This window comes from Halichoerus grypus, chromosome 4, assembly GCF_964656455.1.
Source record: "Halichoerus grypus chromosome 4, mHalGry1.hap1.1, whole genome shotgun sequence".
NCBI classification, from domain to species: Eukaryota; Metazoa; Chordata; class Mammalia; order Carnivora; family Phocidae; genus Halichoerus; species Halichoerus grypus.
In genome coordinates, this window is record NC_135715.1 from 167,844,786 (window position 1) to 167,857,370 (window position 12,585).

General features: G+C 37.5%; 1 protein-coding gene across 12 annotated transcripts in view; it reads left to right on the forward strand.

Annotated features, from left to right (window-relative positions):
* UNC80 (unc-80 subunit of NALCN channel complex) overlaps positions 1 to 12,585 on the forward strand; it is a 230,500-nt gene that overhangs the window by 210,215 nt on the left and 7,700 nt on the right. For 10 of the 12 annotated variants that reach the window (XM_036098772.2, XM_036098773.2, XM_036098781.2 and 7 more), the window contains 2 exons: positions 3,500 to 3,638; positions 6,147 to 6,203. In XM_036098772.2, coding sequence (XP_035954665.1) covers positions 3,500 to 3,638; positions 6,147 to 6,203 — 196 coding nt within the window. The remainder of the gene's footprint in view (positions 1 to 3,499; positions 3,639 to 6,146; positions 6,204 to 12,585) is intronic. The other 2 variants (XM_036098778.2, XM_036098783.2) reach the window with 1 other exon arrangement.

Sequence of the window (12,585 nt, forward strand, 5' to 3'; positions counted from 1 at the left end):
TCTCTCCCTCTCTCTGCCCTTCCCATTCATGCTCTCTCGTTCTCTAAAACAAATCTATAAAAAAATAAAATAAAATAAAATAAAATAAAATAAAATAAAATAAAATAAAATGGAATTGTGATTGATTGCATGATTCCTACTGTCTACTCTTTTATAAATTCCTCAACATCCTTGGTCATTTGGAAGGAATTCAGACAAAAGTAAATCTTTAGTGACCCCTACACCTTGAGCTTATAAATTCAACCTTTTCCACTCACTCTCATTTAAATTGTACTTAAGTAATTAAGGGAAGTGTTTATTCCGCTTTCTCCTGGCCATCTGGCCTATGGGGTTGACCAGCACTCCCCATTGAGCAAAGAAAACTAAACAATGCATATACTCAGGACTCAGAAAAGATCAGTTGGCTATAATATCTAGAACATAAACCAATAGGCTTTCTTGAGGGACTACAACCCAAAAGGAAATACAACCCAAATCTGAGTCAAGAGTGTTCCTAATGACTGAGGTGGTCCAGGAGCTTCTAATACATGTGCAGAAGATTTGGTGTCATGAAATGAGACCAGTCAAGAACATGTTTCATATGTATGCTTAATAGGAGTACGTTTTAAAAGTAAAAAGTGAAAGGTCCAATTAAATACCACAGTCATTTAATTCTTTTTATTGCCGTGATTATTTTCTAGTTGTGTTTTAAAGACACTCTGAGGGACACCTGGGTGGCTCAGTCAGATAAGCATCTGCCTTTGGCTCAGGTCATGATCCCAGGGTCCAGGATCAAGCCCCACATTGGGCTCCTTGCTCAGTGGGGAGCTTGCTTCTCCCTCTCCCTCTGCTGTTCCCCCCTGCTTGTGCTCTCTCTCTCTCTCTCTGTCCAATAAATAAATAAAATCTTTAAAAAAAAAAAGACACTCTGATATAACATTTATATAGCAAAGAGTGCTGTCAGTGCCTTAAGAATGGAGAAGACAGGGGTGCCTGGGTGGCTCAGTCGTTAGACGTCTGCCTTCGGCTCAGGTCATGATCCCAGAGTCCTGGGATCGAGCCCCACATCGGGCTCCCTGCTCCGCGGGAAGCCTGCTTCTCCCTCTCCCACTCCCCCTGCTTGTGTTCCCTCTCTTGCTCTCTCTCGCTCTCTCTGTTAAATAAATAAATAAAACCTTAAAAAAAAAAAAGAATGAAGACGACAAAATCTAGATCTTCACTTAGAGCCTCTCCATATCAAACAACAATAAAAAGCCCCATTTTAAACTAAATTAGGAGAAATAGGAGTTGAGGTTGGAATTTTAATTAACTGAGATGAATGAAAGTATTTTAATTCCCTATTAGAGTTGGATGTGGAGGAGAGGGAAAGGAAGAAATGCAGTAACATTTCCAGATGTGGTTTAGGGTTAATCAGATAATGAAGTGATGATCATATTGTCTTTCACCTGACCTACAGATATATTTGTTTCTAAATCACCCTGCTCATTGTGCAAAGAAATACTCTTCAAATTATAATGGGAAATCTTGAAAAATCTTGACCAAGAAAGAAAACAAAATGAGAGAAGGATAAGCAGTTTTTATATTCATTAAGTCCTAGTAATAGTTCAGAACTTTAGTTGTATCTATTTTTCTTTAATGCTTTAAGTAACGTCTCCCAGCAATTTTTTTTTTTAATTATGGGAAATGATACCACCTATCTTTAGTAGAGCTAAATATCTTTAGTAGGTAACCTCCTAGCCAGCAGGAAGGAGATAGGGAAGAAAAGTAGAAAGGACATAAAGAGAGATATCACTGATTGGGAGCCAGCACTTAAACCCACTGATGAACATGCAATTTTTTGCTAATATCTCTGCGCTTAGACAGCACAACCATCCCAGTGGAAACAGAGTTGCTAACAAATGTGTGGTTGTGATGTGGGTGTGTACTAATTTATATGGGATGGGCATAAAAGCCAAATGGTTGACTGCTTTGACTTAAACTATTTTCCCATTCTATCATCAAACCCATATTAAGACCTAACAGGTACAAGATGAGGTATAAGAAAGTATGAGAAAAAATATGTTCTCTGGGATCTTAGATCTAGTCCTGTAGAGGAGATGACAGACATTTTCAATAAAGAAGATTTAACAAAAGGGTGAATGGAAGGCAGCATGTAATTAATCATCAAACAAATATTGAGAGACTGTGAAGTGATAATATGAATTTAAATAGGAGGAAAAATCAGTGAGATATGGGAAAGGACTTGTAGAAATAGCTCTATTTATGTTACTATGTTTTTCATGTTTTTAAGGCACATTTGCTTATTCCCTTCTCTGTGAACACACCTAAAAAAGAAATACCATTCTGTAACATGAATCAACTTCAAGTCAGTCATTATGCAACAAATTAAAATTTCCGGCACTCTTCATATACACCTTTTTGGTTTGAAAGAAGTTTCATTAGAAATACGACCACTTGGGGTATTTTAAATAAAGGATGTGAGATGACCTTACATGGTAGCATAAGTTCAACACAACACTACGTTAATCAAAATATGTTTACTCTTCAGGGGCGCCTGGGTGGCTCAGTTGGTTAAGCGTCTGACTTGGTTTTGGCTCAGGTCGTGATCTCAGGGTCATGGGATCGAGGCTTGTGTCGCGCTTACAGTAGAGTCTGCTTGAGATTCTTTCCCCCTCCCTCTCCTTCTTGCTCTCTTCCTCCCCCAGCTTGTGTGTGTGTGTTCTCTCCCTCTCTCTCTGGTAAATAAATAAATAAATAAAATCTTTAAAAAATAAATAAAAATATGTTTACTGTTCAGCAACAAACAACATTAACTCACTTAAAATGAGGCCATCTTGTCACAAAGACGTGACAAGCTAACTTTCATATGGATTTGAATACATATGGATTTGAATACATAGTAAAGCTAACTTTCATATGGATTTGAATACATTGATTTCTGCTTCGTGAAGAAAATAAGACGATATGCATCAAGTTTAAAACTTTAGGTCAAAATAAGCATTTGTTTTTTAAATTTTAGAGGTTTTCAAATATTTACCCTAAAGCTATCTGAAATAGTCTTGCCCTCAGCAGTCTAAAAATCATTAAATGTACTGAATGTAGTTTTTCAGTGTCAAAGAAATATACTTGACTCATTTAGTAACAATATTCCTTTTTGCACTATTCTCAGAATGTTTAAAAATTTTTAGTCCAGCTTTTCTGAAATCAGATACCTCTTGACTTTCACAAATAACTTACTTGTAAAAATGGACAAGATGTTTACATTTATTTCATGCAGGCTGTTTGAGGGTGGGAGATGTGTGGATGTGAAGAATTGTTTGTCCCTTTGTACAGATTAAAAACTAAGGCCTTTGGGAGTCTTACATTATAATCTGTACAAAGGGATGAATGATAACTTAGCTTTAAAGATTACCCTAAGATGGGAACCCAAGCCAAGGATGGAAACCAAGTACAAACTCAGTTTGGGTCTTCGGATCAACGTGACCATGTTATAACGCTCCATTCCTTTGTCCCCTATCAGATGACTCTGTAAGCATGCCCAGTGTGGTAAGTGAACAAGAAGCTTACCTCCTGAGCACCATTGGAAGGAGGCGGTTCTCCAGCCACGTCTCTAGCATGTCTGCACCTCAGGCTGAGGTGGGCATGTTACCCAGCCAAAGGTAAAGAGCCATGGATATCCTATACTCTGCATTTGGGGGCAAAGGTAGAATTCTGAAAATTCACTTTTGTTGTTCTAAAAAGGCCAAAAGAGAAGCAGAGGATTGTGTTTTTATGTAGACCATTCAACAAAGGACTTTTCAACCAAAGTCATGCAGGCAACAGTTTGCAAAGAGATTTCTAAGCCAGACCAGTAGAAGGGATCCCGATTTCTGATCCAAGCATTGTTTCAACTTAAAAACTCTCTAGAAGTAGATACATGGTCTTTTTTCTGGTTGTCAAATGACATTCTCATATTTCACATAAATCATTAACTAAGCTAATAATGAGTACCTGGCAAGTGTATAGGACTAGCTTGATATATGTGGTAAAGTTTAGACTTTTGGTATGTCATTAGTATTTAGTGGGAGGTAGTGATGCTTAACCAGGCAGAAAAAGACCTACGCCACTATGTGTGACCTTGGGCAGGTCATTTAACAAGGGCCAACAGTGCTCTTCTCTGTGAAAAAGGAGGTTGGCTAAAGTGACCTTTACAGTACCTTCTCTATAGTTATATGATTCCATGACTAAACACTTTAAGACATTTTCTTTATGTGTTCTCTGCCCTATAAGAACATAAATAAAAGTTCCAAGATACATATATCAAATATAGAAAATGATCTGATGTAAGAGTCAAAACATTGTCTATTTCAGAGCCAATGATATTATCACTTCAGGAACTGAATTCTTTTGAAGAGTTGGCCTTATGTGTTTTTGGCTAGCTTGTTCTTTATTTTTAATATCTACAGATTCAATGTGGTATACTTCATACGTGGAAAATAATAAAAATCGTAGCACATTCTAATGTTCAGATAAAATCAATTTTATGCAGAAATAATTACCCTATGCCCAAATCCTTTAGCAAATAGTTCATGAACTTTACAGATGAAATAAAATTTGTGAAATAAAGCCTAACTTTCAAAAACTAGGGGAAAATGATAAAAGATGAGTAATAAGTAAATTGCACACTTATAAAGAAAGCAGTATTTTATGTACTATTTGGTTAATACAAAAATTAATAATATATAAGGGTTACTATCCTTGTAAGAGATTGTTTTACCTACCTTTTGGTAACTTACCTTTAAAAAGGAGGCCTTTTAAATAAAATGCATGAACAAAACTAGAGCTAAACTATAAAATGTCCAAAAAAACAAAAAAATAAAAAAAACAAGATACAAAGTCATACAAGCAGTTAATATTGGTAACTATCAGTTCATTTTTAATTGCTAGCATATGCAAGCTTCTATTAAGGATAAGAGAAAACCATCTAGCAATTCATGTAAAAGTTTTATTTAAATTAGGGAATTGTAGGAATTTAACATAGAGGCTTTTTTGGTGATTTACCTAAACTAACCAGACCATCCATTCCCTTTGTACATATTCATTAAGAGGTTAACTTGTTTCAAGGGAGAAAATTTGTTCTTTTATGGATATATTGGAAATCCAGAAAAATCACATAGTTAAGCCTTTTGGCTTGAGTCATATTTCGGAAGGCTAGTGAAGGTAGTAATATCTATGTATATTAGGGAAAGGGAGCTCTTTCTGGACACAGAGGCTATTTCTACAGTGTACGATTAGGTAAACAATTGGGGGGGACAGGCACTCCAGCTTTTTAAATAGTTTAATTCCATTCAATTTAATAACTATTTATTGAATGCCTCATGGGTGCTTGCTTAGCCTGATGCCAGGTAGTGAAGGAGAGAGAAAGTATGACACAATTTCTGTTCACAAATCCCAAAATCAGCTGCATCCAAATAAATCAATAAACTATTTAATTATTCTCTCACCAACCTGACAGGTTTCTTCTTTTGGCATTTACAATTCAGTCACTAGAGGATGGAGTAAGGAGGTAAATGAGAGTTCCAGGTGAATATTCCAGGGTTATCTTCCTCCCATTTGTTGTTGACTTGCATTTCCATTGCAAAATTAGCAAGGGAAGTTGAGTTCTTTCTTTGCTTCTCTTAATGGCATCAGTTCCAAGAGTTTGGTTGTGCCAATCCATGGTAAGTGGTTTTTTGTGTGATAATGTCACAACACATGAGAAAGAAGCAGGCTCCTGGTCAATGAAGAATCACATACATACTAAGACAAATGAAAGTAATAACCACCCAGCCAAATGGTCACCAAAGGAATGATAGTCTCATCTTCTACAGATTCATTCTGCAGTGCACTTCAGAGCTCATGTGTCCATTTGGAGCTCATTTTAAGTCCCAACTCTTGACCAGTGATTAGATCACTCCTCTGAGAGTCATACCCACCCAAAGTCCCTCCTCCCCCATTGCCTCGAGTCCTATGTCTTGACAAACCCAGCACAAGGTGAAATGGTTACCTGTCTCCTTCTCCTTCTTGTTCTGTTAAATTTATTTATTTTTGGCTCTTGGAAGCAGAAAATTGCATGCCTTTTTTTCTTTTTCTTTTATTTGTTTGCATTTTCTTTCCCTAAATGCTTCATCTCCCTACCCCTCCTGCAGTGAACCTAATGTCCTCGATGACTCCCAGGGCCTGGCCGCCGAGGGCAGCCTCTCTAGGTACAGTGTCAACGCTACCTGTCTATTGGTGTCTGTGCTGGGAAACTAGCTGTTCCCTGTCTCCTCTGTCTCTCTGTCTCTCTGTCTCCTCCCCCCCGCCCCTCCGGTCTTGATATCTCTTTCCATTTCTTGCCCTTTGTTGCTCATGAACACACGAGCCTGGAAGTCAAAGGTGTAGCCTCCTTCATTTGCAGCTTCAGAGCTCAATCACAAATGGCCTAAAAAGCTTTCTTAAAAAAAAAAAAAAATCTGTGGAGTTCTTTTAAGGGCTTGTCCCATGGGCATCTAAAACGTTTGATATGCTAAATGTTAATTTTATCCCATCCAGTCATTCCCTCCCACACTGATAGCCCTTAAGAATTGTTTTTCAGAAGCCTTTTAATACAACTCCCCATCATCAAGAAGCCCCTTATTAAATCCAGACAGGTCTTTTAGTTCATAGCATGGATGGTAAGAAAACAAACAATGCTGCTATAATAAGAGTAGTGATGTCGATACAATTTCTATAATTCCCTCTCTTTGATGCATGCTATGTGGCAGGCTATTATAGTAGCTTGTTCAAACAACACAGATAAAAAGAACGTCTGTCCCAGCACAAAGAGGACTCCCAAACTTGCCATGAAATGTCAGACACAAACATTTCTTGGTAAGTAAGAGAAGTCTTATGATGCAGACAATAAGATACCTTGGCTATTGGTTTAAAGCGTCAGAAAGGGGGACTGCACCTTTAACACTCAGATAAACCACGTCAAACATTCCTAATCTTGTGCTGTTGATTCACACCTCTCAACTAATCCTCATTAGGGGTGATGCTTCTTGTTCATTCGAGCAGTGCCTTAGTTCCATCTCAAGAGAAAACATCCCCTTCCAGGTTTGCGTTATATAGTGAGGACAATACAACGTGTTTATTGCTTTAACACAAAGATGAGGAAATGTTGAGAGGCCGTTCCAGTGATAGGATATTCTTTGTTTTCTTTTTGTTTTCTTTGCATCTTGTCCAGATTTCACATTTTCTTCAGCAATTGAAAATGGGAAATTTAGTCCATCATTGGGTGTATCATTTTTTTTTTTACTACACCCATAAATCATGGCATTCATTTGTGTTTGCAAGCCCTTGCCTTGACAGATCAGTCTCTTATTGATGGTAAATGTGGAAGTGCAGTGCTGCAGAGTGCAGACTCAAGTCCATTATCAAGAGCTGTGGGGGCGAGGTCGAATGAGACGGTTTCCCTTCATTGTTCACAGAGTTTGAAGAGATCAGAACCAAGTCTAGCACCTTGACCACTACTTTCAAAGAATGCATTTGTTTGATGCTTAAAATTACATGTGAGACAGGTGCACCTCACATAGAAGAGAACTTCAGTGGCCCTTGGAGAGTGGAAAGGATTAAACCAGACTTCCATTCGGCCGACTTTGTCCCAGGGCTCTTCTAATTAGGCCAAATTCTACTCCTGCTGAGTAAATACTAGTCCAGGTTTGGTGAGGGAAGGCAGGAATTTGAGTTGATTTTTATAAACTTTCTAAAGGATTTGGCCATCTCTGGCAGGTTCAGGGTTCAAATTGCTGAACTTGGAGTTATTGGAACCAGTCTGCCCTGGGTCCAGCACCAGTGGGAATAAACCCAAAGTTCTTGCTTTGTGAGACTGTTTCAGAGCCAAAACTGTAGCTTTGATCTACAACTGAATTAGTCAGTCACGTCAGGACTTTGGATACTGTTTTAGACCAACTGTTGTTGATCTGTTGTTCCTATAACTGGCATATTTTAGTTCTGGGTGTTAGCCATCCACACTCCGTGGTGGTCATTAAGGAAACAGAGGATGAGGTGTTCACTTAGATTCTAAATAATCCAATTAATGCAGAGGAATCCCACCAGCCAGTAGCACATCCACCTTTGCCAGACCCTGCAAGCCGTATTTCTTGAACTCCATCATGTCACCAAGTTCTCTTTGGAGGAGAGGAACTTTTGATATTTACTAAGAGGTGGATTTATAAAATAGGATATGCACTTATTTATATTTGGTTTCCAGGCATTCTTATTTTTGGCATGAAACTTCTTTATGTTGCAGACTCTTCAGGTCCTAAAGAAGCAGTAGGGATTAACCATGGCAATTATATTTAGCACACACCCAAACACTCAGGACCTAAAATACATCCAAAGTAGTCCTAAGGAAAATCTGGCTCCAAACCTTAAAGAAAACCAGGAAGCAGGTGCCTGGGTGGCTCAGTTGGTTAAGAGTCCGACTCTTGATCTCAGCTCAGGTCTTCATCTCAGGGTCGTGAGTTCAAGCCCAGCGTTGGGCTCCATGCTGGGTGTGGAGCCTACTTACCAAAAAAAAAAAAAAAAAATACCAGGAAGCATGCCCAAAGGAAAGTAATACACCCTGCTTCTCCCTTAACCCCCACATTTTGGCAAATTTTCTGGAGATTTGCTTTTGAAAGAGCATTTATTTTAGGTCAGTGGGACAAGTTGGCCTGAGGGATAAATGAGGAAGAGACCAGAATAACTAGGGTGACCTGATGAATAGATAGAAACCAATAAAAATTATGCAGACCTTTTGAAAATTTCTTCTAGGATTCTTTTTTTAAAACTGTGCTATCTGGTTTCTTTTAAATATTCACCGTAAGAGGTATCAGCCTGTTAGAAGCACTATGCTATGGAGCAAAAATTCTTTCTTTTGGAAATTAATACATTAAAATAGTATCCCATTCCCTTCTGTTGAGAATATTACTCTTACAGGCATAGAAACTCACTGTAGATATTCCCTCCCTGTACCTGCCCCCAAATACACACACTGTCCATCATGTTTTCTCCAGAAGAATTAGACATACAGAAGTTCTTCAAGCACTTAGCCTGGATGTTTATACTTGAAGATCAGATTTTGTTTGGACACGCTAGAATACTTTGGAAGGCATGAACTGACAATCAATTCTAATTTTTTAAAAAGAGATTAAAATGCTATTTGATTCTGTAAGGGTAATTTTAATCCCAGTGAAAAAAAAAGAATGTGGCTCAAGTTTGAACAAGACTATGTAGCCTGGGTGAGACAAAATAAATATAACCTATTTAGCAGAGCCCATATCATGATCATCCACACTTCCAAAGTATGAAAACTTGGCAAGTACTCTCCAAGTACTTAGAAAAATATTTAAACCTTTCTCATGTACTGAGAATGAACGGCTAAGAAAATGTGTGTTGTGATACACAGATATGACCTTTGCCCGTGTTGCCTCAGTTCTTACTGGCTATCTGAGATCCAGATTATCCTCCCTTTTTACTCTGATTCCAGCCACTCATCTCTAAATTCTGTGGCATTTAGCTTACATTTTCTGGATGTTGTTGAAGGGGGTCAGGACAGACTCCCCAGATTGTGCCATTTTGGCATGTGCATTATTTTGAGCTGAAGGCACTTGAGACCCTGTGGCATCGAGAGAAACTTTTGTCCTTCTCTTAACCACACAGCAGACTCTACATTGGGGGTCTTTCCCAGAATAAGGGTTATTAGCAGCGATCAATTTTATCTGAGTGACCCATCTGTATGGTAGCGCAAACATCTAATTACCAAAAACCGGCTTTTCCTATCACCCTGCAAAGTGCCTTCCTTTCTTCTGAAATCCCTGCCCCAAACCCCTTCTTCTTAGTTCAGAATGACATAGAGACCTCATTTTGCCTGACCGTCTTTGGAATTTCCATGTCTATGTGGATTCTCCATACTTAAACCTATAAAATTTGATTTTCTCCTGTTAGTCTGTCTCATGTTAATTTGATTCTTAGTCCAGCTAGAAGGACTTCTAAAGGGACAGGAAATGTTGCTCCCTGACATTGTGGAGGCTAAGTAAATTTTAAACAATGACCTTTTATTGGGAAAGGGAAAAGTAGAATTTTGTCTCTTGTTTATTTCCCTGTTCTCTATGAATGCTTTATGGCTCCTTTGGCGCTGGCTTTATGCATTCCTATCACAAGACAGTCACTCAGGGTCAATGGCTATGCTTTGTGTCTTGTATTCCACCTCTAGATTTCTCTAACGATACTAAAATTGAAACTAAAAGCACAGGTAGAGGCAATGAAAATACTAATTCATTTTCCATGCACTAGTCTTACCTAGTGCTTCCACTTAAATTTTTTATTTATGAAATATATCTATGTCTCAGTCTACACATTTTTTGGTAATTTAAATGAATAACATGAATTATTATTACATTTTTACGTATTATGTTTTTATTACATTACTGAATGTCCCCTCATTCACCTATCCTATATTTTAAGAAGTTCCATTAGGTATATATCTCATTTAGGACTTGCATACATATTTGTACACTACACTCCGGGCCCTCAGGCTGAAACAGGAAAAAAGAGGTAATTTGTGCCAGAATTGTTCTCCTAACATTGTCTGAACTTCGCTAGCTTATAAATTACTTCTTTGCATTTTGAGTAAGGTGTTTTTGTTTTTCGTAGACAGTTGAGTCAAAATTCTGCCAGGCCCTGAGTGCATGTACTTCCCTAAAATCTAGATCGTTATATGGTTTGCCATAGTGATGTTCTTCAGTGACTCCAAAATACAAAGGATGATTTTAGTTTCAATTGAGAATGTTTTATTTCCTTTTATCTTTATTGTTTTAACCTATTATTTTGTGAAAGCATGGAAAATCGGCCATTTCTCATTCTCAAGATTAACATTTTCAAGAAACCAGTTTTCTTGAGAGAGGCGCTTAGGGCAAACACCTTGGTCTTCTCCTGGTTGGTTTTAGTACTGTACATTCTTATGGTCACAGATCATAAATCCTACAGGTGACTAAAATAGTACATGACTCGGAGAGAATTTGAAACTAAATTGAAACTACTTTTTCTATGCAATTTGATAATAGACCCGAGAGAAAGTAATGTGTTCTGCATAAATTACTTCCATTATTAACTTCTCTGGCTGTCGATGAATGTGTCCCAGCTGCACCCAGTTGCGCCAGACTTTGATGTCCCCAGTACATCTCTTTTAGGGAGAATATAATGTCTTAGCTGGGACATACTATTTCCAGGGACATGTTCTATAATTTCATCTTCGATATGTGCATTCCACTGATGAAATACTGTATCATTTACATAGAACAGCTAATTACTGAAGCTGTAAACTTGATTCATTTCTTAGATATAAGCCTCTCTATCCATAGAGAAAATTTTGGTGCTTATGATCCTTTCTTGGAATAATCATCATGAAACTACCATTATGCTTTGACATTTAACACTCCCTGAGTAACGTGTATTTCTTTTCTTGTACCATTTTTTTCTCACAATCTCCGGTTACTGAATAAAAACGAGACAAGTGGACTGCCTCAATTTCATTTTCTCTGCCCAATTATTTTCAAAACATTTTATAACCCACTTCCTTTTAGTGTTCTAGAAGCAATAAACTCATTACAAATATCAAACGTAAAACAAAGAAGCATGCTATATACATCCCTTTTCATGTCCAAACCATTTTACATCAACTAACTTCTTTTCTCGACCTTAATGGGAGGTAGGTGGTAAGTATTAACCTCCCTTTACGGCCAAGGGAACTGAGGTAACATTTAGATGTCAATGAAGAAACCATCCCAAAGAAAGCTTTGCTTGGTATTTGGGAGAAACTTGTTTCTACTTCTGTGCATATGGTGATCAAATATTCTTTCCAATTTAAGGCACATGTTAAAATGTATAATTAATAAGGAGATGTCACTTCAAACATGCCAGCAACATAGTCTGGATTGCTTATCAGAATTTATTGCATTGTTCCTTTGAATATTTTTCCATCTTCATAGAAAGGTCACATATGTATAAAAATAATGTATATTGATCTTTTGAACTTGACATTAAGGAGAACAAGAAAGTTTAAAAAGCATCCGTTTTGGGGACTCTTTATGGAATTTTGTACTGTGTACCCCAAATGGTATAATTATGATAAAATGACATCCTTATTTCATAAAAACGTTGAGAAACTCCATTTGGGAATTGTTGATTTTCTTCTAGTGGAAATATGAGTAAGACTTTTAAAAAATGACAGACATGACAATCACCCAAGTGAGGGTTAACCAATTGTTAACATAACAGGGGAAACATCTGATTGTCTATCTTGCCACCAATTTCTTTCTCTACAACTGCAGCTAGATATTTTAAATAGCTCTCTCTCTCTCTCTCTCTCTCTCTCTTTTTTTAATGGAAATGAATGAATATAGTCTTTCTTTTTCCTGGACAGTTGCTGACTCTGGATTCCTCTGTGGAATATTTTACTCTAAAAACGATTTGTAGATGACTCTCCTTTTGCAAAGGCAAAGCAGAAATCAATTGTCCATTAACCAAATAAGCACATTGGCATCATACACAGGATTACAGTGTTCTCTGGGGCACAAAACATTT